Source organism: Pseudopodoces humilis, chromosome 5 (genome assembly GCF_049639895.1).
Source record: "Pseudopodoces humilis isolate 2021_Gansu_Grassland_sample_001 chromosome 5, ASM4963989v1, whole genome shotgun sequence".
Classification (NCBI taxonomy): Eukaryota; Metazoa; Chordata; class Aves; order Passeriformes; family Paridae; genus Pseudopodoces; species Pseudopodoces humilis.
Window position 1 is genome coordinate 33,909,351 of NC_142204.1, and position 26,145 is coordinate 33,935,495.

The following is a 26,145-nucleotide window of genomic DNA, read 5'->3' on the forward strand; positions in this document are numbered from 1 at the left end:
AGAACTAATCTTGTATTTCACACTGTTCTTCAAACACAGTCCACATAGCTGCAGTTCCTCCACTCATGGCTTTGGCCAGCTATCAGGTTTGCCTTTTGCTGCACAAGCTCTCATAACAGCAGCTATCTGCTGCTGCTGAGGAGATGGTATGGGTTCCAGGACATATTGTAAGGCTCTGGAACTGTAACTCCTGTCCAACACCTCTGGCTCTTGGCAATTCAACCAATTTGAACTCAGTGTCCATGCTCAGCAGACCTCCTGCTAACCAGCCATTAGCCCAAGAAATGAGGGTGCTTAGTGGCTCTGTGCTGGCTCCCTTGTACATCCTACATGGCAAGGAAAATCCTAGTCATGAAAAATGCACATAGATGATTATAAACAGGAGAAGTATCTAGTTACACAGGAGAACTCTGCCTTTTGTGAATATTCAAACAAAAGGTTTTTTAATTGCCAAATTTCTGTGATTTCTGAGACATCTAAAATAGATATATATAGCATGATCAGTATTCTCTTGGGGGTCATTTGCTTACAAAATTTATCTTCCTACCATTGCTGAAAAACAGCCCAACCTTTTTCTGTCCAAAAGAAATGGAATAGGAAACAGCTAATGTGTCAGCTGAGGAAGGACGGGTATTGTATGACACTGACAAGAACAAGAGAAAAGGCAAATCCCTTTAGAAAGCACTTTTCTTCTGCTAAGTTTACAGCTACATCTCTAAAATGAACAATTCTTTTCTTTTACTTTGCCGAGGGTAACACATTTAAGCCTTATGGATCCTAACAACTGTCCTCTTACATTTTCTCCTGATAGCAATTAATTATCATGGTAGTTCAAGTTTACATAACCTCAATACATTAGTCCACACTGAATCTTTAGTCTGTCTTCTCTGTAATGGAGGTACAGAGCTAGCAGCAGAGCATAGCCAGAACCTGATGTGATTTATTTGGATACCATAAATTTAAAATTAATAGAGGGAAGGAATAGTAGTCTTCTAACTGAAACAGTGGTCAGAATTTTCAGTACCTGTTTTTTCAAATTAGACAACAGCTCATCATCCTATCTTGATGAGGCTGTCTTTAAAAGTACTTCATCTCTTAGTGCAATGTTAAAAAGATGCTTCCAGATTCTTAAGCCACGTGGATTTTAGAGCTCCTTTAGTTTTTTGAATAGGCAGGGTTGTTCAGGTTTTAAACAGCTAGAACATTCAATATTATGAATCATGAAGGCATTGGGGGAGTTACTGATTGCAATCCTTCTACAATTACCTTGTTTCTACCAAAGTCCTAGGCCAAGAACTATTATCCTGAGGGGCTACCTTGTTTAGGTTTCAGCAAAGTTTTGGCCTTTCTGTCCACTCTTAAAGTACATTTCTGTCAATACGCATTTTTTCATGCCTTCGGTAAGCATAAAATATATAAAGCTGGAAGGTCAATACTGTTTTTTTTAGATATAATTCATCATGCTTACAACATTAATGATGTTATTCTGTAGATTCTTGGATTAAAGTCATGGCTTCAGGATCAGAAGCCAAAAACAATGAATCCTGTAACATCTGGACAAAGCTCTCTGTAGGAAAAAGAAAGGGAGGGGAATCATACCAAGCATGCTGACATCCTAGCATTGCGACCACAGCACCAGCCTTTGTCCTTCAAGTACTGGCACATGGGAAATCCCCAGACTTGGTCCTGGCATTCTGCAACAAGGAGGGAAAAAAAAAAAGGCACAGCTTTTCCACTTACAGAGTACTCAATGGATGGAGCAAGATGAACAGTAGGTAATGTAGCAGAAACACTTAACTGTTCTCACCCAGTACCAAAACTCATGGTAGTCCTACAAAAAACATGCTTTCTCTTTAACAGATGTTTTTGGTTTATGCTGAATTTCTGATAATTTCACATTTACAGAAACAATTTTAAGTGAGTGTCCTTTGCATAAATCCACTGAAAAAACAGTCAAAGGGACAAGAGAAAAGTCTGCAAATACTCATGGTAACCTACACTACTCCACGAATCACAAGATGTAGGCCAAGCAGTCATTCCATGCAGAAGAGCTTCATTACCACTTCTCATTGTCTCCTTATTCTATCCCAAATGTCTTTCAGACATCACACAGAACAATGTGTATTTGTTTATTCTAGTTTTTAAAGACCATTCTGCTGTGAGGCAGAATGTCTGTTTTCCAGAAAAGAGCAGCTGCAAAGGCTCTTGCTATTTCTTCAAAACACCAAGAAGCATTTGCATCACAATCTGTGCTCAGTTTCAGTATCATTTGTATTTTGAATAACAAGAAAATTATTCATGTTTAACACTAATGCAAATATGGGAAAACTGAAGCACAGAAAGTACTTTATAGATGTTCTTAATACTCAGTTCTAAATGTACACAAACTAAATGTTTAGAGTCCTCATTAACACATTGTCAGCTGATTTTTTAGAATGGTGAATAAGAATTACTGCTTTCTTTAAAAAAAAACACAATTTGGCTGAGATCCTGGCTTTTTAGCACAGGAAGGTGACTGGGGCATATTTCAGAATAAATCATGTAATGGGGTTAAAAAGAGGGGACAGCAGAAAATTTACCAACAATTGGAGTTACATACATGTAAGTTGAATTCATTCTATAAAAGTTAAGCAAAGAAAAAGAAAAAAACTATAAAGAACCAACCACAAAACTTGTGACAGCCTTTGCCTTTTTGGAAGAAGTGCCCAGTCTCAGATGACCACTAGAAAATTACAGCAAGCAGGCAAGAATCCTGTGCAGGCAACCTCACCCTTTGCTCTCCTTTTAGCCCTGAGGAACACCAGAGGCTCTTAGGGGTTGAATACTGGTTTGAGAACTGTGATTTAAGAATAGGATTTTAATTATGGATTGCAAGCAGAAAGAGGAAGAAAATTATTTAGAAATAAAGATGAAATTTGATCAAACAGACTGCAATTGGTTTCAGCACTAGGAATGTACCAAGAATTTGTAAGTGCCTCATGACAAGATCTAAAATATTAATTAACTTCAAGTCTAATTATGGAGTACATGGAATACATGAATATTTCTACTGCAGGGATGGCAGTAAGAAGTTATTAAATATGTTTATTTTGCAAAGAAAACAAAGACTGACTGTCGCCCTGAAAACTCAGCTTTTTGATCTTGTTGACATAGCTTCTAAAGACTTTCCCAGGACAGTAACTGTAAACATAGATTTGTATACATTCTTTCTGATACACATCTTCTGATGGACATCTCTCAGGGCCAGTGTATTTGGGAAGCTGTTATCCTGACTATCCAATCCCTGGCCGTGGTCAGAAACCTATAAATTCTGAGAGAAGAAATAAAGTTTCTCTTTCCTTTCAGCACACCTTGAGCTGTGTCTGTGTGACTTATTTTGTGTCCAACAGCGACAACTGACATGGTTCCTATTGTATGATTCTCACTAATATGTCTTTCTAATACGTATGTTAAAATATTTCAAAATGAAAATTTGCAAACTGATTTAGAAAGATGAAATACTTGATCTTTTCAAGCAAATCCCTTCTAATTTATGCCCTGTCCTCCAGGCAAACTAATCATTCATTCAAGTTGAAGTTACTACCCTGTCAGCTACAATCTCAATATCAGTGCACAGTACTCATGCATAATTCTCACAATCTTTGAAAAAGATTATCACTCAAAGCACCATCTTCATTTAAATTATTGAAACTGTAAAGTAGGAGAAAAAGGGAAATTAATACTTTAAGTTGGAAAGAATTTTTTGTATATATCAAAAGTTGACCACACATCTACAATATTGCTTTAAATTCTATTTATTATTTCACATTCAGTCTGCTCTCAAGTACACTTTTAAAAATTTTAGGATTAATATATTGCTACAAAGTTCATATATTTACAAGCTACATTTTAAAAAACTAGAAATTATTTTAATGCCTCCAACTACTTCAGATACACTTAATATTATATAGCTCACTACCTTATTGTGCCTCTATAACAACACAACAGCTGTTCTAAACTGTATAAATCTCAAAAAACATTCAAGAAACATTTTAAGTACATTTTAAGTACTCCATGGAACATTTCACAGGAAACAGCTCAAGTGTTCAACAGCACATGAAGCAATCACGTTATAATTCAGTAGAGTAGCCAATCAGACAGAATTCCTTCTATGAGCAGTTAACAAAATAGGGAATTTTAGGTAATCATTCAATGAGCAGAACTGAAGCTAAGCTGGTGTTTAATATCAGAAGATATTAGTTAAATAGCAAGGACTTTACCTCTAAGCTAACTTCTAAGAAAGACTGAATCACACATTAAATGAAATGCTGCAAATATCGCAACAAAACATCAGCATTTTTTAAATCGATATAGTATTTATAAAAAAAAATATAAGGCAATAAAAGTAAGATAAAGGTAAAGTCCTTTTCACAGTTGCTAACTCTGCACAAATGATGACAAGGAAGTTCAAGAGAATGGGATGAACTTCTCCAATACCTTTAGTATTAGGCTGTTCATAGATTCTCATCTTTAAGAATACTACAATTTTTAGTGTGCTAATATTCAAATTTTACTTCACAAAGCTTTACAGTAAAATATTGTCATTACAAAACAATGGGACCAACAACCTTTAACATTACTGGGAAAATAACTGACTTAAGTTATTATATTAACTGACTTGAGTTCCATGGGATAAGCCAGATCAGAAAGGTGTGGAGGCGGCAAAGCTGGTGTCGCGTCGTATTCCCCTTGGCATGCCTTTTCCAGCCCTGGTGTCCCTGGAGCTGCAGGCTTTGTGGGAATCTCTGAACCCCAACCCTAAACCTAATGGCTGCTTTTGGCTGATTATGTAATTCAATGGATTGAAATGGCATTTTTCCTTCTGAGATTTTTCAGTGGGAATTAATCTATTACCCTAGTCATTTTTTTTCACATACACCCTACTTTGTCTCTTTGTATATATTGTGAACTTCATCAAAGTAGTACTAAAACACAAATAAGTTTTTTCAGGTCCTCCATAGCCTCTATCTTCCACAACACTGTAGATTTTTAGTCTACTTCTGTTATTCAAAATGAAATAGATAACTACTAAACTGCCTTTTTCCTTCATGGGGTAGACTAAATCTTCCTTGGCCATGTAATTCACTGTTCCTTGAATTTGTATTTTTCAAAAAAAGTCCCCTGACTAAGCAGGATTTTGCTGGGGAAAGCAAGGGGCACTGGGGAAGAAAAATGCCTTCTAATTCCAGAAAACAGAATCAGCTGCCACCAAAATAATTTCCAAAACCCAAACCTAGAGTATGTTTTAAGTATGTGCATTAAAACTTTGGCATTCTCAATTCTAACCTTATACTTTGTACACATGAGAAAAATACAAATGTAAGATGGTTTCAGGTTTCAATATATTCTTGCTACATTTATTAATGAAAAGTACCATAATAACTTCAATAGGTAATACTTTCATTTAACATCTGTAAAGCTTACCTTGTTAGTATTTTTTCAAGTTTCATATTTTCTTCAGAATCAATTTTTATAAAAAACATCTGGGCTTTAGTGACTAGTTAGCTGTGTCACAAATACATAGTAAGCTTCCCTATGCAGCAATATCTAAAGATGCCTTGGGAAGGAAATTAAGCTTTTTGATCTGTTGCTTGGAAGTGTTTTCCTGTGTTGCCATGGTATCAGTGGTAGCTATTTTAAGATATTGGCTGTGGAATATTTTTGAAAATATAACTAGGCTACACATAAATCATCTGTACTCTAATACCCTGAAACAGTGAGTAATCTTTCATATTTGACTGGGATGGAGTGATACAAAGCCATTATGCTTGTGTAAGTAATCCTTCAGAAAATTCAGTTTCAGAGTATTTGTCCTCCGAATTCACCTTACTCAAGGCTTTGCCAAGTTTCACAAGTCTGATAAAATTCTGTCTGTGAATTTTGACTACCCTTTGCAACTCTTCTGGTTCCCTTTGTTATGTTCAACAGCTTTTAATAGTCAAAGTTCATTTTGCAAAAGCTTTGCTGACTTCTTCCAGAGTGCCTTATTGAGAAGCTACTTTCCACAGCTTCCTGTAGAGCTCTAGAACTCCTCTACCCACCAGTGACCTGACTTTGGCAATGCTTACACAACCTGGAGTTTATGTTTTGTATTGCTAAAGCCAACCTCAAAAAGAGCTTCTATCAGATAGCTATCACTGAAAGTATCTATAAAACTACACCCATCTCTTATTTCAAATTACAGAATCAAAGATTATGCTGAATTGGAAGGGATCCAATGGATCATCAAGATCACCTCGTAGCCCTTCAGAGCACCATCCTCAAGGATCACACCATGTTCCTGAGAGCACTGCCCAAACACTTCTTGAACTCTGTCAGGCTTAGTGCTGTGACCACATGTGCTGAGGACTGCACATGGTCCAAAGGGTTAAAACTTCCCCCCTTCAGGGGAGGTACCTGGGCTTTCCCACCTGATCCTGAGCATGTATTAACCCTTGAAGCGTTTGTTTCACGGCTTCCCCCACCCCTGACGGATCAAGACTGCGACCATCACTTTAACCATGGGACATCTGAAATGCAAAGTGCTCCTGAAGTGCAAAAATAATGTGTAGTGATACCTTTCCTCTCCACTAGCTACTCTTCTAATTTCTTTCTTTTCCTTATCAATTTTCTTCAGTGATATTTTCATGCTTTTATAATGTCATATTATTATAGATAATAACCAAAATGGCTACATTTCCATTGCAACCAAATTGCTCTAAAATATACATACCACCACACACAAACACATATTTATACATACATATATATATATATATATATATATATATATATATATATATATATACACACATGCACCTATCATTCTTTTCACTCTAATCTGCCCCATAGGATATATTAAAAAAGAACCTCAGTAACCCTGTCTCTGGTGAGTCTTAACAGCAGCTCCAGAGCAAAAGAAACATTTGTGTGTTTTTTCCTCAAAATGGAGGATATAATACTGAAGAATTTCACTGGTTTCTAGACTGGTACTGAAATATTTGGTGGTAAAGAAGATGGAAAGCAGAGAATTAGAACACAGAAACTCCAATTCCTTTTCAAGGAAAGTAAAATATTTTTTAAAAATATGTTAAGTTTTCAGTTCTTCTCTGTTAATGGATAACCACAGACCAGCTGGTACACTGCCCCAAAAATGTGTTAGCTGAATGTAAGATAAAACAGCTCCCAAGAATCCTAAGAATATCTCCTGAACAGAGGCACAGAGTCTGTTTTAACCTAAAAATCATTAGCAAACTGATTTTTTCCCCAGAAAAACTGACATAATGGTGCACTATGTAAATAGGTTTATGTAAAATGTCTCTAATAAATAGTAAAATCCTTTCTACTCTGATGTAATTGACTACCCAATGCAGTAACAGAGAAGAAAACCCCCAAAGGAATCAATTATATTAATGGCTGCATATATTTTATCCATACAAGAATCTCTACATAAACAGACAATTCTCCTTAGGGAGACCCAAAGCAACACTACTTAGAATTTTTCAAGAGCTGTCATATTATTCCTTATTAACTGATACTTAGAATTTCATACTGCTTATGAGCAGTGAAATTTAAAGACAGGTGTTAAAAGACATTGACTTCAACTTTTTAAAATTGAGTTGAAATTTAATATTACACAGCACCTCCTGGTTGTTTTAGTTACTAATAAATCAAAGCAAAGGCTTTCATGATCTTAACAGTTCAAAATTATTCCCAGCACAATTGGAAATGTGGTCCCATTACCAAAATTTCAAAATTAATTGTTTATTTATAGACACATAGAAGGATACTGTATACTGATTGCATTATTATTCAAGATTCTGACTGTTGGCACCTACTTTCATCAGAAATGCTTCCAAAGAATTCACAGCAGGTCCAACAGCAAATTCATTCAGCCAATCTTGCAATATCTGTACTATTTTTAGAGTATGTGAGAAATGTAATGCATTTCTGAAGTCATCTCAGAAACAAAAAAAAACCAAGCCCAAACTTGTGATAACCAAAGTAATTCAGTAGCCCAACAAACACCAAATAGTAACATTCTGTTGATACTAGTAAATTTTATTCCTATGAATATCAGTTAATTCCAGTTAATATGAAGTGAAAGAGTAATTTTCACTTGACTTGGTATTAAATCTTAAGTGCCAAAGAACATGCTCTCCAGCTATACCAAGTTCTGAAACCAGAAGTCCATCGCAGCTCCTGTTTGAGGTGGCTCCTCTGCTTCAACTGAGCTTATTATAACAACCCTCTGAGTTTACATTAAAGAAACACCAAAGATGGAAAATGTGCTACTTTGGGGGCAAGAGCTTTGAGGTGGACTTGCCACAACCTTGACTTTAAGGATGCATACCTCAGGAAAATAAAAAAGCTTTTATAGAGGACAAATAACATTTTTAAAACAGACTTCAAAAAACTTCGAAGCTATTTAGTCAAGATAAAATGACTGTAGAATGCTTTAGAACAGAACTTCCCACCATGTCCTCACAGGCAAGTCCTTGCTTACTAGACTGATTTCAAATGAGTAAGTAATTTCCTGTGTTGGAGCAAATTCTGCCCAATTCTCTTTGCTTCTTAGGAAGAGCTATCCATCACTGCAGAGATGTAGCTCTAAACTTGCTTCCTAATATTCAAATTGGTCTCTCCATCTAAAGCATGCACATGTCTCTGCAATCTCTGATTGATGCCTAGAGTAGCCAGTAGCTTTCCTGAGTTCAGTGTCAGAGCCTGGGCAAATGAAGGACTATCTACAGTAGAGATTATATTGGCTGAAATACCACACAAGCCAACTGGAAATACACAACTGCACGTGGCCAGATGGGATGCATTTCAGGATCACATAACTCACTGGTGTCCCATGAAGACCATACACTATCATCTTTGACAGGTCATGTCCATCCTGATTATAGGAAACAGGTGAAAATCACACTCATCTTCACCTGAATAAGCTCAGTCACAACAAGTTTATGGAGCACATTTTCCTGGAAACCATGCCCAGGCCCATGAAGAATGAGAAGAAGGTCGACACTAGCGGGCAGGAATTCATCAGGCACTGACAAACTATTACCCTCTGTGATGCAGTGACTGGTTCCATGAACAAGGGACAGCAGAGTCATAGTTTATCTTAATTATATGAAGTAATGCAGCAAGCTTTCCTTAGCATCTTTATAGACAAAATGGAAAGATATGACTCAGATGGGTGGACTCTAAAATAGGCAGAAAATTGATAGCAATCTGAAGTTAGACAGTGAACCCTGCAGATTAAGGGATGTGATTATTCTCCATTTTTAGCACTTATGAGAGTATCTGAAGTGCTTCTTTGGGCTCTTTAGCCCACCATAATGACTGAAATTAATTTATTGGTGGCAAGAGCACTAAAGGGCTGCAGAGAAGGTCAAGAAGGGATCTAACTGCTATTTTCAACAAAGGAAAGAGAACAAAAAAAGATTAAGCTAGACTGTTCTTGGCAATGCAAAATGAAAAAGACAATAGATAATGCACAATAGCTGCAAATTCTGAATAGATATGAGGGAAAGAACTTCATGGTGACAGCAAACATTGAAATGGGCTGAATCACTGCCCTTGGAGAAATTCAAAACATGAATGGGCAAGGCCCTGAATGAAATTATCTAAGTTGGCCCTGCCTTGTGCCATGATCTGGTCCAGATGACCTCCAGAAGTTACTTGCTACTTATATGCTATAATTTGGCCCATTCCGGAAGCAATATCAAAATCCACTTCCTTCCAACAGCTGCAAGAGGAGTTTGTTTACTGCTTGTAGAAGTGAATTGTTGGATCAATACTATCTGATTAGTTACAGAGTCTCCTAGAATCCTCTAGAATGCTCTGTCAGTTTGAAGTCCATGTATAGGAAATGCAAATACAAGATACAGTCTGAATTCTTTCCCATTTGAAGAGATCTAAGCTCTTAGATAGTCAGTCCTTGTTCCCTTATCCTTCCTCTGCACCTTTAAGAACAAGCCATTTGGTAGATGACTTAGTAGGAGAATACAACAGCATTATACATTTTAGAATATGCACTCTCATAGTAATAGTAAAAAAAAAAAAATCATTTTGATATTTTTTTGATTACATAGGACAATATATGTATTCTTTCCCAAAAAAAGAATACTGCAATTTCCTTTTGTTCTGTCCAGATGCTCTCCTTTGAGAATAATTTTGTCCTTCATGCAGAGTAAAATCAAACATCTAGAAATTCCAACATGTAGTCTGACTTCATTTCCATACTGCTATGAAACTGCAGTGTCTCTTCTAACCATGCACATATATCTCTTTGTTTAAGCTTTGAAAAGGTTATCACACCTGATCCTTCGGTGGTGTCTGAGTTCATGCACTGGTCTGCAAAAAGTAATCCTATATAGCTAGGGCAGGAAGCTGTGTCCTCTGCAATAACAAGAAAGAACCAAATATTTCAGACACACAGATTTAATGACAAGTACCTGAAAAGTTCTTAATTTCTTAAAACTCTGATGTAAAAGTAATTGTGTGTCTTTTCTCTAACTGCATTTCTGTAGCACTGAAATTTCAATTATATATTGTTTTCCTTTGCTTTTGGAGTGAGCTGAAGTATTTTGAAATTACTAAGACTAATACACTGAAAAAAGTCTTAAAATAGTTGCAGAGCAAATTAAAAACAACATGAAAAGATTCTTAAAGCAAGCAAGAGCTAGCATGTGTCATGGTCAGTGTGGAGCTGTGCCTTAACTGCCTAAGCAGCTAACTCATAAAGAGCAATACCTGGTAAATGAAACCGCCCCTCCATTTGTAGCAAAATTTGCCTATATTCTGAATCCACAAATAATTTTCAGGTTATCTCTCCAAGAAAATCTCTTACATATGTATTGTTTCATGATGGGCCAAACAGGCAAAGACCAGCACAGCACCCAGATGAGTGGTTTTTTGAGTATTACCTGACATTACAAAAACTTAATTCCGCTCATCATTGTATACGTACAACTTAACAAAAAAGGATGTTGCACGCAGACAGATGAGGACAAAATCTGGTACAAAATATTTCAAAAGGATGGAAACATACTGGAATAAAAGAGCCTATACATTTATGAGTGAATTAATGGAATAAAACCAGCTATAAACCACATAAAACATTATGCACTAACGTCCCTAATCTCAGTAAAAATGTTAGGATTATTGGCATAACAGAAAAGCAACAGTGCATCTGGGAGTGAATGATCCTCATAAAGTAATTAAAACCAGTACTAAATAAGCCACTGGAAAGGAACAAACACAAGGAAGTTATTACATAAAAGATATAATACTCTCAACATGCAAACTGGCAGCCACAAGCTAAGCTCAGAAGAATTACCTTCTTGGTTTTCAAACTGTTCTGACAACAGATGGTAGCAGCAGCCCACACTGCAAACGGCTTTGATTTCAGGCTTGGCAGTAAAAATTCGTAGTGTATTTGCAGCAAGATCTCCACATGTATGTAGACCCACCATCATACAGTCCTGAGAAGAAAAAGAAAAAAAAAAGCAACAATAAAGTCATCTCTTTCATCAACTGAAATATCATACTTCTGCTACCTGGTTAAAAACCATTATTGGGCCAGGATATTCATTTACACCAGAGATAGCACTCTGTGTACACTCAGCAAACGTACACATGAAAATGGCAATCTAAAGACAATGGACAAACTAAAACAAGTAAATATTTAGAGTAAAATAACCTCCAGATCTGTTATGATGTCACTGAGTTCTGTTTCTGCAGTGATGCAAGAGGTCAATGGAAAATACAGGTTCGATTCACTTGACTTTCTTGCTTTACTCTTGAGAGATGTCATTTTCCTTTGTACTTTTTCCTCTTCACAGAGCTCCCCAAAGCTATAACGAGATGAAGAAAAATCTTCTACAGCATCAGCAGGAAGAATATTTAGAACAGCAAGAACCTCTTCAGAAAGTTTGGTCTCATGAAATTGTGCCCCAGTCACTAAATCAGCTTCAGTTTCTGTGTTGGTTTCAGGTGTAGCCGTTTCTGTGCAACCAAAAGAAGGAACTAAATCTTGGATAATCACTCGGTCCTGATTTTGAAGACTGTTTGCATTACTTAAAAGCTCTTCATTGATTGTTTTACAGTTAATTCCACTTTCCATTGGCCTGTTGTTTGACTTTTCCAAACTCTGGCTTTTGAGGTTTTCCCTTCCTCGACTCTGATATGCTCTCCAGTGTTTCTTCAATTTTTTATTTCTTTCATGAGCACCATTTGTGTTGGAGCTTGAGGAGTCAATTCCATAAACTTTTAAGTTATATTGCATGGACAAAAATGAACTCAGGTAGCCTTTTCCAGAACCTATATCAATCACCTAGATAATGGAGAAAAAATAAAGGAAAATAAAGTTTGCTGCATTAATGAGAAACAAGGCACACTTCAAATGCAAAGTTATTCCCTAAATATTTAAGCGTGGATTGAAGAGCTACCTTATTAGTACCATACTTCTCAATGCACTTAGCTCTTTAGCTTTGTTGGTCCATCTTCTGACTTTAAAACACAGAATTAAGTCTTAACTGATGTACTCCAGAAAACAGAGACTACAATGTTTATGCAATACAAGTCCTGCTTCTTGTAAAGACTTCCAGTATATTTTCTTGACACAGACCTTTCTTCTGCTAAAAAAAATAACCATAAACCAACAGCAATTCCACCTGCCCTTACTAAACTGGGTCAGAGTTAGCAAACAAACCACACGCAGTATTCAGCTTTAGGCACATAATTCCCATACTGAGGAGCCTACTGTCAATGGGTGCAGAGCAAAAAGCATCCTTAGGTTGAATGCCTAATTTAATCCCTTTAGATTTGACCTAAAAAAGGTTGATATTGATACTCTTTTATGTCAGAATGCTTTCCCCTTCTGTGAAAACAATTCATACAGCTTTATTTAACATGAGGATGCTTTTCTAACAAAATTAAGGGGCTCATAAGCCACATGTGCTTTGCACTGCCCGTTCTGGAGGAAGGAGTGATAGGTGACAGTTTGTCTCACAGCTGATACCATGTGCTAGTTCAGTGACTGATGTACCCCAGGAAAGAAAACCCCATACAAAGTGTTAGCAGAAACAAGAGTAACCTGAGATCTTTCAGTACATAATCACAGCTTTATATAACACATGTTTTAATATGTAATAAATACATATATAATAAATACATAACACAACAGTTTTGAGAATTGGCAGAGTGACACTTCTCTAAGGAAAGAAAATTATGTTCACTTCTGTCCAGGTACTGACCAAAAATGATATTGATTAGATATAATGACTTCTTTACAGAAGCTCCTGGAAGTGTTTGATTTAAGAACATCTATGTTTTATTCTTGGTCTGTCACATGTTCATAAGAAAGCTTACACTGATACTGCTAAACCCAAATTGCAGCATACACTACATTGATGCATCTCCAACTCAACTGCACAGTATTTTACCAGGTAAAAATATTCAATGCAGCAATATTCTTACTCAATGAGAAAGATTTATTCATTATCTTAATAAAAAGATCTGGACAGCCATGGAATTAGAAATAAAAATTTGAGCCAATGTCAGTAAGGACTATAAAAAAAACACAGGAGAATACATAATATTAGGTAAAAACTGTTTACTCAAGTAGCATATGGCTTTATCATCGTAGTCATCATGTGATATTGATGACTATTTGCAATCTAGACAATCTACCATCATAAATTTTTTTGAAATAAATCTGTACAGGAATGAATTTAGGGAAATTAAATTTATATAACCTAAGCAAACTTTTTAAAATGCCATTTATTTGCCACATTTATCACTAATATTCTGCTCTACTCAGCCCTAGTGAGGCCACAAGTGAAATGCTAGGTCTAGTTCTGGGCAGCTCAGCACAGGAGTGACATGGAGCTCCTGGAGCGGGTCAAGCACAGGGCAACAAAGACCATGAAGGGACTGGAGCACCTCTCTTATTAGGAAAGGCTGAGGGAGCTGGGTCTGTTCAGCCTTAATAGGAGACAACTGAGAGTAAAAGTAGCTGAAGGGAAGGTGTTAAAAGAGGATTTCTCCAGGCTCTTGGTGCTGCCAAGCAGCAGGACAAGAGGCAACAGGTGGAAACTGATGCATTGGCAGTTCCATCTAAGTATGAGGAAGAACTTCTTTATTGTGCACTGGAACAGGTTGCCCAGAGAGGTTATGGAGTCTCCCTCACTGGAGATATTAAGGAATAATCTGGATGCAATCCTGTGCCTTGTGTTTTGGGATGACCCTGATGAGCAGGGAGGTTGGACCCACCGTGATCCCACTGTGATCCCTTCCAACCCGACCTTTTCTGTGATTCTGTCATTGGAAAGGCAAGAGAAGTGCTGAAGGAATAATTTTACCCATTCTTTTATTTAGCAGACATTACAGTTATGGAGAATATGCACTCCTCCACTTGTTCAAGTTCTAAATTTTTTCAGTAAAAAGCAGCACTTGGACACAAGAGAGGGGTAGTGAATTATTCCTATGACCCCTGGTGGTTATGGAGACCAGCTGCAGTTTGTGGAAAGTTTCTCAAGTAAATAGAAAACAGTGATACATTGTTAAATTAGCAGGGGGAGAACAGTTTAAAAGCAAAAGGAAAATTGACTAAAAATAGCAAGCAATGCTCTTGCACGAAACAAATAAACTGCATTCAATTATTCCCTGCTTTACCTTCCATTGATTGCATAGGGAAAGGTAATAAGCAATCCATAGCCTATCTGTCAAGCATGAACTTTTAAAATGAAATTTCCATGATATAATAAACTCCAAAGGTCTTGTCCATAGAGAGTTGGGTCCTATGTTTAAACACAGTTTCTGGCACAATCAAGCATTCCAACATTTCCCAGCATCAAGTCACAAACGTAATGGATGCTGTATGCAGAATTATATCATCTTTACATTACACACTCCAAGTTTTGCTGCACATGCTGCAATTTTCAAGGAATACTTTGACCAATACATTAAATAAAACAAATGTGCACTTAAGCAAAGAGGAATCAACACTGGCTTCTTTTCAGAGTTTAATAAAGAACTTCTTTAAAATACAAGTTCCACTTGTATGATAGAAACGGTGCTTAAAAGGGTCAGCAAACTACTGAAAAAAAAAAAGCCCTCTAGTTATTTTGAATTACTGCTTAAATTCAAATCATTAAGCCAAAAGTGATTATAGTGGTAATAAAATTTTTGCTTTTTATTCTTATTTTACTATTTACTATTGTACATTAAAAAATACCAACAGAGAGCAATATCTTCTACTACCCATTATATACAGCGTGGGTATGGAGGTGAAATGGAGGGCATTTCTCAAGCTGCCAGTGATCTGTAATATCTGAAACAAACACCCTGAGGACATGTGTTGCTGTAAAACATGTGTTTCATTTTCATAACTCTAGATTTTTTAATTAAATGATACATATATTTTGTTTTGCAAGAAGAATGGAAAAAAAATCAATTAGGGAAAAACTCCTAAAATTTATAATTGCTACTTTTTTTTTCAGTTGAAAGAAAACAAAAATAAAAGGAGTTGCTTTTTAAAGACTAAGAAGGAGGCTTTCCTTTTTTTATTTTCCAAAGTAAAAGGAAAGCTCTTTTCATATATTAGGGATTTGTAACTTTGCACAAATAAATATTGCTATAGTGTATGACTAAAATGGAAAAAAGTTAATATAGAGCATTCAGCATTTCATATTCTGAAATATATAATAATATACTGCATTAATATTTTTCATTAAATGTTAGAACTTTTTTAAAAAGTAAACAGATAATAATCCCATGTATAAACATAATCCAAGTTACCTGATAAAAGTGTGCAATTACTAGATGAAATTGTAATGAGATGAATATATATATTGTATATATGCAGCATATTGACAGACACTTAATAAAGACTGGTTTGAGATTTTATTAGTAACCAGCTACACTGAAACTTCAGTTATCAAGATAGAATTACTTTTTTACTTTCTGAACAGGGTTTTTGCTTTCCTTTCATTCCTGAATCTCACAGGAACTATTTATATCTAAACAAAAATGCTATATGAAACACCACTTTCCAGCAAATGCAGAGACCACTTACTATTGCAATGTAAGCAAACTATACGCTTCTACAGCTTTTTCAGTACATGAAAGTCTTTAATACTTAACTAATATTTGCCTGAAACAAAAGCTAAACAAGGCAAAAAGTCATGCTCATGACAGAATAGCAGACTTTCACAAATGTGCTGCTAGTGTATTTCTGTTCCCTGCAGAGCGCACCCACTTTAGGGCTGTGGAGGTCTCTGTCACTGTGGCTGGCTCTTACAGGGCTGCTGGAGACACACCTTCCACTGCTGTAAGTGATCACAGATGCTCACAAACTGAATGTGTCTCACCCTGGGATGTTTGGCCTTAATGAAAGCTCTCTATTTACATGACAATCCCAGTTGTAAGAACACTACCTAAAACTTTGTCTTCATCAGCTGTTCCTCACAAAACAGATGGTCAGGACTGAGGATTTTGATCTCTTGTGTCCAAGGTGCCAAAGGCCTGACCCAAATCTAGCAAGAGTATGGCATCATTTACTTATCTAAATTAAACTCAGTCTGAGCCAAATAACCTCCCAACCAAAGTTCAGCTTCAGCAGTTTGGAGCTGAATCCAAGTTTTAGGGCTTTCCCTGTGGTGGGAGCAACAGCAACTTGGGATGCTGCAGGTACATTAATTTTAAACTATACTCATACATATTTACTTACAAAAAAGAATACTCAGAGAAAATACCCTCACCATAAAATCTGGACAGGTACCTTATTAACGTTTGGTTTTAAACAAATATAGTTTGTTCTCCACAAAATCTTTGTGGGAATAAATATTAGCCTGGAGGAAGTCTCCATTCACAGTTACAGCCCCTTGCATGGAAAGCAAGTGCAGCTCAGATGTAGAAGGGAATCAAATGCGCATCGAGAGCCCCATGTCACCTCTAGTTCAAACCAAGGATGAAGCTACATTGGCCAGCAGCTACCAGCATTAGAGAGATTAAAATGAATAAATGAACTCAGCTCACCCAGATACTGAGAAATTTAGCCTTACCACAACACAGGCCTAAGGTATGGAATCTAACATAAGGTTTATCACTGAAAAAGCTTACAAAAAAAGCGTATGTATGTAAACTGAGGAAATGGTATTGCTATGGCATGGTATTGGTGCATTTTGTCTAATAGAATGTGAAACACACTACTCGAAAAAGTCAAGTATTGCTTGTGTTTTGTCAACAGATCCATAAATAAACCTCTACAAGGTTTTACTGAAACGGTGATCTAGTAGTGCACTGCACAACCACAATTACATGTATCTAAAAAAAAGTTTTAAGTTGCAATCAAATTTGAGAAAGGAACCCTGCAATTCTTCACTACCCAAAGACAGACCTGTTATCTGATGTATGAAACACCCAACTCATGCAGTAATTGCTAGGTGATAATGGTGTTGGGTGTCCAGGCCTCATACATGTTCTACCAAGTGTATTTCATACACACTCTTACATAAATTTCTGCCTAATTTGCTCTCTCTTCAAACTAAAAACATCATAACTAAATTTCTAATTTACAGATCTCAATCCATGTTTAATAAAGGTGAACAGTATTAAACAATAGGAAGTAATTTAAATCTTGTGTCAGAATAAGAGGATCTTTCAAACCTTCCCATGATATTCTGCCTTGGTCTCTATGTGACACCCCTGTGTGCATGACACAAGGCAGCTGTCCACACAAGGCAGCTCTCCCTCCTACTGACATGTGCAAAACTGCCAGCAATAGAATACTGACAAACAAGGCAGTACCAGTCCAAAAAGCAGAACAGTTTTTAGCTGCTCAACACACAGAGGATGATCATAACTTTTTAAAATTACTCATGAGTGATTATGAGTCACTGAAAGGCAGCTCCTTTGGAACAATACATTAGTAAACAAAATTGTCCTTCAGTTTGGCCCCAAGAGCTCTTCTTTAGCTTCAGTTATGGACAGGAAAAATAAGAACAGCAGTGACAGAATATCAAAGTGATGCATTCGCACAAATCAAGGAGAATAACTCAGAAAGTACCTGGTAACACACAGCAAGAAATGCTTTCTTACCTGCTTTATCCCACAATAATTTGCTATGCTGTCTACCAGATCTGACATCACCTTCACTTCATGTGATTTCTTATTATTCATAAACTCATCTGGTTTGATACCTGTATCAGATTAGGAAAATAAATACACATTAACACAACTTGAAATAATAAGGATTTGTGATCAATCAGGAAAAAAAAAAAGCTAACATATACTTCACTGTTCATATATTTCCAGGATAATAATTTTTAATTAAAAACTCACTGAATTATTACAGGAGTAAACTTCTGGATTATGGATGGATTAGCAACATTCAACACTCTACAAAACTCAGGTTTTTTAAGATGTAGCATATTTAATACCTGACCATATATTAGACAATAGATACAACTATAAAACTGTACTATTTCTTCCTTTACATTGGAAAATATTTATTTAGTCTCACCTTTTCATAAATGAAATTAAAAGGCTGGGACAATAAACAATCACACTGTACAGCTTGTTAATGCTGCGGATTTGCTGTCAATATCAAGAGGGAGATGCACTATTTCTACTAAAAAGTTATGAGCAGTACTGGGAAAATTCAGAGGAAGATGAACTTTTCTTTATTTACCCTATGGATTAGTTATAAAACTGTTGCACCTTAATGGCAGAAAAGCCCTCATTTCAGTGTTGCTGGAGAATGTGTTAATGAGATGGAGTCAACCTCCATCATGGGTTACCTGCTTGTGCAGAACATCAAGCGCACTCACTTGCAAACCTCTGCGCCACCCAGCCAAAGCAGGAGCTCAGAAGTCTCTCATTCCCTTGGGAGCAACCTACTTACTTCTCTTAGGGGTCCAGTGCTGCAGTACACTTGATCTAGTTAAACTGATGGTAAGTCTGAGTGATGGTAGAAGAAAATGGATCATTACTAATGAGCATGCTCCTAGAAAAGAGGACTTTTCTACATGACTAGGCAGATTAATATATTTTCCCATTTTCTGCTTTATGCACCGTATGTCTTCATCTGTCCAGAAACTGATCATTAGGTAAAAACCATGTTCATTTCTTGATCAAACCATGCTGGGAGCAGAGCCAAGTGTGTTACTTCTTTAAAAGAGAGTGGGGAATTGAACTGAGCTCATAAGAAACCCAGAGTTTTCTCTATTTTTCCCAAACCCCAAGGGATCTGTCTATTTCTTAAACATCTGGGGTTTTTATAATAAACTGTTATGACAATACTTAAAATCTAATATAGACTCTATGAAATGACAAAAGGAAAAATAGACTGAAAGACTTAAACAATACAAATAGCAGAAACAAGTTGTTTGTCATCTCATTGAAGAATCTCCTTAACTTTAAAATTGCAAAGATCTATACAGCATCCTAAAAAGCTCTTAATTTGTAAGCACATCAGGTTAAAGAAAAACAGACAGGAAAGAAAATTTAAAAGAAAAAAGGTCTCTCTTTTTGTTTATGTTAGAACATTTTTGTGTCTGGATAGGCTCATCAGAAAAAGAAGCAGAAATGGAACAAGAAGAAACAGACATTTAACTTCTTGACAAATAAAAGTTATTTTTTTCTCCAAAGCAGCACTGTCCCTTTGGACAATGACCACATACTGCACCTTTGCTCTTTATTATGAACTCAAAACACTGAATGGAGTAATGCTAGGTGAAGTACTATGTCAGAGAGTACTTAATCCAAATTAAGTATTTCAAACATGGTAGAGATCCAGAACAATTACCTAACTTACAAAAGCTGAGGTTCCATATAGAAAAAGCATAATTTGTTTATATCTACATCTATAGTTTATTTATCACCTTAGCTATGAAACTTTCTTAAGCATTTTTTGACTTCTTTCCCTTCTTTCTGCAGGATAATACACTGCTCATATTTCAGCTCATGGAAAAGGATACTTTTTGGAGAAAATTATGGTTTTTAAAATAAATTTTATTTTTCCTGCTTTTTATGCAAAATTCTGATAGGTTTTTACATTATTCTGGAAAAAAAAGCTGATATTACAAACTAATGCAAATAAATGTATCTGGGGACTGTTTTATATTGCCTGGACAGCTGAAAATTTGAATTAAAAAAATATACCAGTTTGACTGAAACTGTGTAAATTCTTTCTGCTACCACAAAATTACTTTCTTGAAACAGATAATTATACATGTATATTTCCTTACTATTTGTGCAACTGATGCAGACAGAACAAATACTAATTTCAAAAAACATCAGAAACTTAGAGAACCATCTTCCATTGTGATGAAAAAAAGATAAAGTGTTGTTTCAAATAGAGATATGACAGAGTAACAGAAAGCTTTATATTACCATGTAATGAAATGCTGCTCATTTCCATTGGGAATCCCTAGCATGAGTACCTGTATTCCATTTGAAGAACTGCTTTAACACTGAAGTGCCATTTACAGCTACATCTTTAGTTGTGAAGCTAAGCAAATTGAGGAGAGACTTTTTATACAGGGCTAACACAGACATTTTTAAGATCTCCTATGGCAGGGTGCAAGGGTTTTATACCCCAGCTACCTGTGGAAACTCACTTATATACCAGAAAAAAAAGTATAAATCCATAGTCCACACCATACAACCATCTATACAGAACTTTACTACGGTGATTTAACTCCATGATCCAGAGTGAGGAGCTGGACTAACCATATACTCAAAATAACCCTTCTGAGGCAGAGTGATATTCCAGCACATGGAATTTAAAGATGGATTCATTAGGAGCCACTGCATGGCATGATTATTACCTTGGCCATAAACACACTGCAAAGGTGGAATACTCTCAATCCAGCCATCACTTCTGGGTGGTTACGAAGCAAAGCAGAACACCCTTCAGACTCAGAACTCCATTCTGAGTATCTATGTCCACAACATCCTTAAAATGTTTATGCTTCCCAATTATTCCCACGAAGGATGGGAATATATCTACATTAAGATTGCAAAGAAGCTAGAGAACTATGTAAGTATGCAAACTGTGGGAAAAGGCTCTGTTTGTCTTAGAAGAAGAAAACGTATTTAAAACATCTGAAACATATATGGAATTACCCTGACGCGTATTTTTCAGAATATAGGCAACACCATCAAAAAGTTGCCAGTTTTCTCAGACTTACATTTCTCTCAACCTGCAAGCACGCTTTAGCATGTCAGGGAACAAAGATATCTTCTGAAATACAGAAATAATTCCAAAATATCTAAAATAGCTCAAAGTTACAAGATCACAACTTTCATTTGGCAACTTGCACATTATGAATGCCTAAGCTGGTATTTTGAGTATGCCAAATGACTACCAGGAACTTCAATTAAGTTAATTTAACTGATATTTACTGCCAATCCAGCACAAAGGTTTTGAATTATAGTTCTATTGTACACATTTGGAATGCATTTTATTTTTCCCAAGAAGTACTGCAAAAAAAAACAAACCCAGGCCCCAGCTACTCAACCAAGTATCACTCCTGTTACACAGAACAAAATATTCAGCAATTGCATTATTCCTGATGCTCCATTCTGCATGACAAGAAGGTGAAAGACTCCTCAAAGTTTTGGCTAAGAAAGTTAACTCAAGTAGAAGAAGGTAGAACTAGAGAATTACAGAACATTAAGAGGAACATGGGGAATGAGATAAAGTAAAAATGAAAATAGCTAAAAAGCTAGTGGGAAAGAAAAACAGCATACAGCTATCAAGGAAGAAAAAAGGGTTTCTGATGAACTAAGAGCATAAGGAAAGAAGCCAGAAAGTAAGAGGAATGCACTACAAATCATTAGGAGTATCTCAGCAATGGCATTCTAGTACCTCTAAAAAAAACCTGGGGAGCCAACTATGAAAAATGGCAAAATTGAAAAGAGATTGCTGTAGAAAATGGGAGAGATGCACAACATCTGTATAACGGTGCTATCACTTAGGATAAGAAACATCAGGAGTTTTAATGCATCACAGAGATAAAAGGCACTAGAAGGCTAAGGCAGAGAGCTGCTCAGTCTATCTCTTAAAAACTAATGAGAAATCTCACGGACAGTGGTAAATCTAGAGAGGCTGAGGACTCCATGAATAGCCATTTCATTTGAAGTGAAAATGACAGCAGTCCAAATAAGGATAAATGTCAGTTTACAATCTGATCTAAAAATTATAATCAGGATAAGATTGCCAGGGTCCAACTTGCTGCCAATTCAATTTCTTTAACTACAGAAAATGAAATTACTCTTGTTTTATCACATATAAATGGTATTAGTCCCAAAAATACAGAATTAATAAAAGCTTTTTTTTCTAAGACATCAAACATTTGCCATATTTTAGGGTGATACTTCTAAGAAAAGCTTGAGTAGCAACTATTATTCTTGCCAATCAGGAACAAAACAAAGAGAATTAACAAGGTATCTCAAATAGTGATGTGCATTTTTCTTTGTCCCATCCCCTTTGGAACTGAATCCCATGACGGGTCTATAGATACCAGATGCTCAAATTTTAGCAAGAGAATCCATTTTGTAAACAAAGACAATAAAAAAAATATCCAGGAACAAATGAAAATAGAAGTGAGGATCATGTAGGAAAAAACCCTCAAACAAGAAACTACCCTCCAAAACCAAAACTCTCTTACAGTCCTATAGTGAATAAGCAAACATTAAAATACAGATGTAAATATACCTGTTGCTCCTTCACTGTCTCCTTTCAGTGCTTCAAGCATATCTTCTAGTGGGGTACACACTCCAAGGTTGGGCAAAGAATAATACTTAGCAGCCAGGGCAAACAAATGTACATTGATAAGCTTCTCAGAGTTTTCACAAAATGCACTGGAAAAGATGTCATCGTCTGCACATAAAAGAAAAGGAAAAAAATTTTGTAAACAGTGCTTAACAGCTCTCTAGTACTGCTGACAGAGAACTACAGGCAATAAATACTTAGTATCAAACACAACCAGCCATTTATCTTGCTTCCCTAAGTGGGAAAACTCATTATTTTTCTTCAGCTGTATTCCCCCTTCAGAACTGAGGTCAAATTCAGCTCTTAGCTAAGCAAGTGTAAATGTGGCAAAATCTGTTGTTTCAGCAAACCTACTTTAGTATAATTGACAAGTTAATCCAGTCAACATTATCACTTCTGTTTACAAACTTGCTCATTATGCACGTCCTAGTCAGCCCTATCTGCCAATACATGCTGCTGGATTTTTTTTTTTAAGGAATGCAGCTGTTCAGTATATGAAATGTTTAGATTCACAATCACTCAATTCATGTACTTTCCAAACTGTTTGTCACTGATGAATACTGGGAAAATTAAATTAAATTTTATTTACAATCAGGTGTGGGCCAAAGTTAAATTCCAATGTGTATCTCATTAGATTCATGATGCAATACTTCATTTTGGTATTACTTGGTACTGAGTTTCAAAAATGTACATTTATTTTTAAGTGAAACGTATTAGTACGAATAATTTATTATTTCTAAGATTGTTTGGTATTGTCTAATTCCTCTCTATTTCATCTATTTGTGAATTCTACATAGTTTTGCTAATTATTTTTATACATTTGTAATTCTTTTCAATATTTAAAAGGCAACCAGTCCAGCAATCCAACTGTTACAAAGATTTGGAAAAAGTCTTCTAATTTGTCTTTTGTGTCATAGGTAGATTTTGAGGAAGTACGTACCTAGCACAGTAGCTTTCCTGAATCTGGCATGACAATGGATACAGCTGTTTTGATTGACCTCAGCTCTAATGCTCTTAATTTCCTGCATGACCACAATTAAGGGTCATGCATACATTGCAATCCACTGAAAACAGTCCCAAACCACGTTAATTTTCATGATACGACACTACAAAGTGACAAGCGCAGCAAACAAATTTTGTATCGAAGAAAGCATAAATATTGTCTAAGTTATGACCAGAATTAACATGGTTTTATTGCCTGCACAGCACTTCTTACTCTACTTCTGCTACAAAATCTTAAAAGAAAGGCACTTTTCTCCATAAACAACTCCTTTGTCTGAACAAATTTTAGTTAGTGTAGTCTTCATGAAGGGTAAGACTGTAACAGGATACTAGAGACAAGAAATAAAGACTGCAGCTTTTAGGGAAAAGGGGCAACTTTGCTTTCCAATGTCTCTTCTGTAAGATTTATTACAGAAAGATAAGGAAATAGATGTGCTTTCACTTTTTCAGCAGCTGACATAAAATATAATTACTGTTCTCACAAATCTCACTGAACTGAAATACAATGCAGCAATACCCGAGTTCCAGAACGCTCCTTAACCTGGTTACTTAGTGGAAGAACATGACAGACCTAGCAGGATCTCATACAAGATTGCTAATGCATCACTCATGACAACACTCCCACCAAACTTAAAATTGTTGGCCCAGCTTGACAGCTGAAAAAAAAGAACCAACTACATTAAGGCTTCTGAAGCCTAACTTCAAGGTACAGAACGGCAGTTGGGGTGAACTTTGTATTATTTATGAATATTAAAAATGTTAGGGTTTTTTTTGACACGTTTCTACTCTGGATGCTCACAAGAGGAAATCTAGCATGTCTTTTAACCAGTCAGTCTCTACATTTGCAAACAAATCTTCAGAGGAAAGAAACATATGCCCCAAAGTTGGAATCACAGTACAAACAGTAATTTACAGTAAGATATGAAAATACTTAAACACAGATTTGTCTGTGCCTGTGTCCAATTTACTGCAATGATGTGATAAACAAAATGCAATATGGCAAGTGTCAGCTTTTTGATGTATTCAAACCAGTTTCTGAAACTAAAAAGGGATCTTACATTTTTCTGCAGCATACAAGTGAAAACAAAGGTTCCATCCTTCACATGGTCATTATAATGAAATAACTTTGAACAGGGAAGAGTAATTTCTGTTTATGTTGGGTTTCAAGATCTCTGATGGTCAGTTTCTGATTCCCTAACGTTATTGAGTTGCACTAATGCACTCAAATAAGCTATGATACTACATTCCTCTCTCTCTCCTAATTTTAATACAGGCTAGCAGTGCACTAATTTGCAAATGCAAGTAGATGTTTGCAGGTGTCTTCACTGAAAAACTTATACTCTACTATGAAGTATTTTCATCATACGACTGGATGGACAGATACCATGCAGTCAAATGAGGAAGGCACGAACCTCCAAGCATATCAGCATGCATATACCCACTCCACTACAGTGCATTGTGTTAAGTAGCATATCATAAAGTCAGGAAAAAAGGGGAAATTTTTCCATTTTTTCTTTTAATTAGCAGAAACAATCCCTGCAGAAACAAAAGAAGAAATGCCATGTTTTAGCTACAGCATGAAAGTTTCATACTCTTCAAAAGGCGTGCTTAGACATAAATTTTCTTTTTGTTCCAGTAATTTCTGCATCAGAATCCGTAGCACACATTTGGAATTCAAATTATTAAATTATTTTCCAGTTTTGAAATCTACAAAACAATACTCCTCATTCTCATTCTACTCTACAGGCCACCACTTTGGTGTCTGAATCATTCCATGCACTTTCCCATAGAAACAGGTTAGAGCAGAGTAATTTTCCTTTACTGTTTTCTTTATGATGATTTCATTTAATAATTAGTTTTGTTTCAGCCTCTATTTACATTCAATTTTATGTCCTGTTGCTCTGAACCAGTTCTGACTCTGATATTACCTGTCAAGAACATTAAGCCTGTCCTTGCTGCTTCCCAACACTTTTGCTTGCTGACCAGACCACTGTCTCGTTTCCATCTGGCTCTTGAAGGTAATTCATAATCCAGTGTCTTTTCCATGCACAAATAAACTCTGTGGGATTTCTCCCAAATAACTCAACCCTTTAAAAATGAGTCTTACAGTTAATATGTTGAGAGGTCTTTAGATCCAACAGAGCACATGTTGCTAGTGACGTAGCAATTCACAGTTCTTCAATCTCTTTCTGAGTCCAAATCATTATTTTAGTTTGTCTTCTATGCCAAAAAGCACATGCTACATTCTGCAGAGCCTTCTCTTACACTGCACACGCTTTCCTGCCTCGCGTGCCATTTAACGTGAGATTTCAGAGCTAACGCAATGTGACAGCTAT

At 36.1% G+C, this 26,145-nt stretch overlaps 1 protein-coding gene across 4 annotated transcripts in view; it reads right to left on the bottom strand.

Moving 5' to 3' along the window:
- Window positions 1-26,145, bottom strand: part of METTL25 (methyltransferase like 25) — a 44,724-nt gene that overhangs the window by 17,594 nt on the left and 985 nt on the right. Inside the window, exons 1-7 of one of the 4 annotated variants that reach the window (XM_088055331.1) lie at window positions 25,738-26,145; window positions 22,751-22,915; window positions 18,127-18,227; window positions 11,726-12,358; window positions 11,363-11,507; window positions 10,342-10,422; window positions 1,600-1,694 (exon numbers count right to left, since the gene is read on the bottom strand). In XM_088055331.1, the coding sequence (XP_087911457.1) occupies window positions 1,600-1,694; window positions 10,342-10,422; window positions 11,363-11,507; window positions 11,726-12,358; window positions 18,127-18,227; window positions 22,751-22,915; window positions 25,738-25,855 (1,338 nt within the window). In that variant the 5' untranslated portion in view covers window positions 25,856-26,145. Of the gene's footprint in view, window positions 1-1,599; window positions 1,695-10,341; window positions 10,423-11,362; window positions 11,508-11,725; window positions 12,359-18,126; window positions 18,228-22,750; window positions 22,916-25,221; window positions 25,263-25,737 lie in introns of those variants that run through there. The other 3 variants (XM_088055332.1, XM_088055330.1, XM_014248827.2) reach the window with 3 other exon arrangements.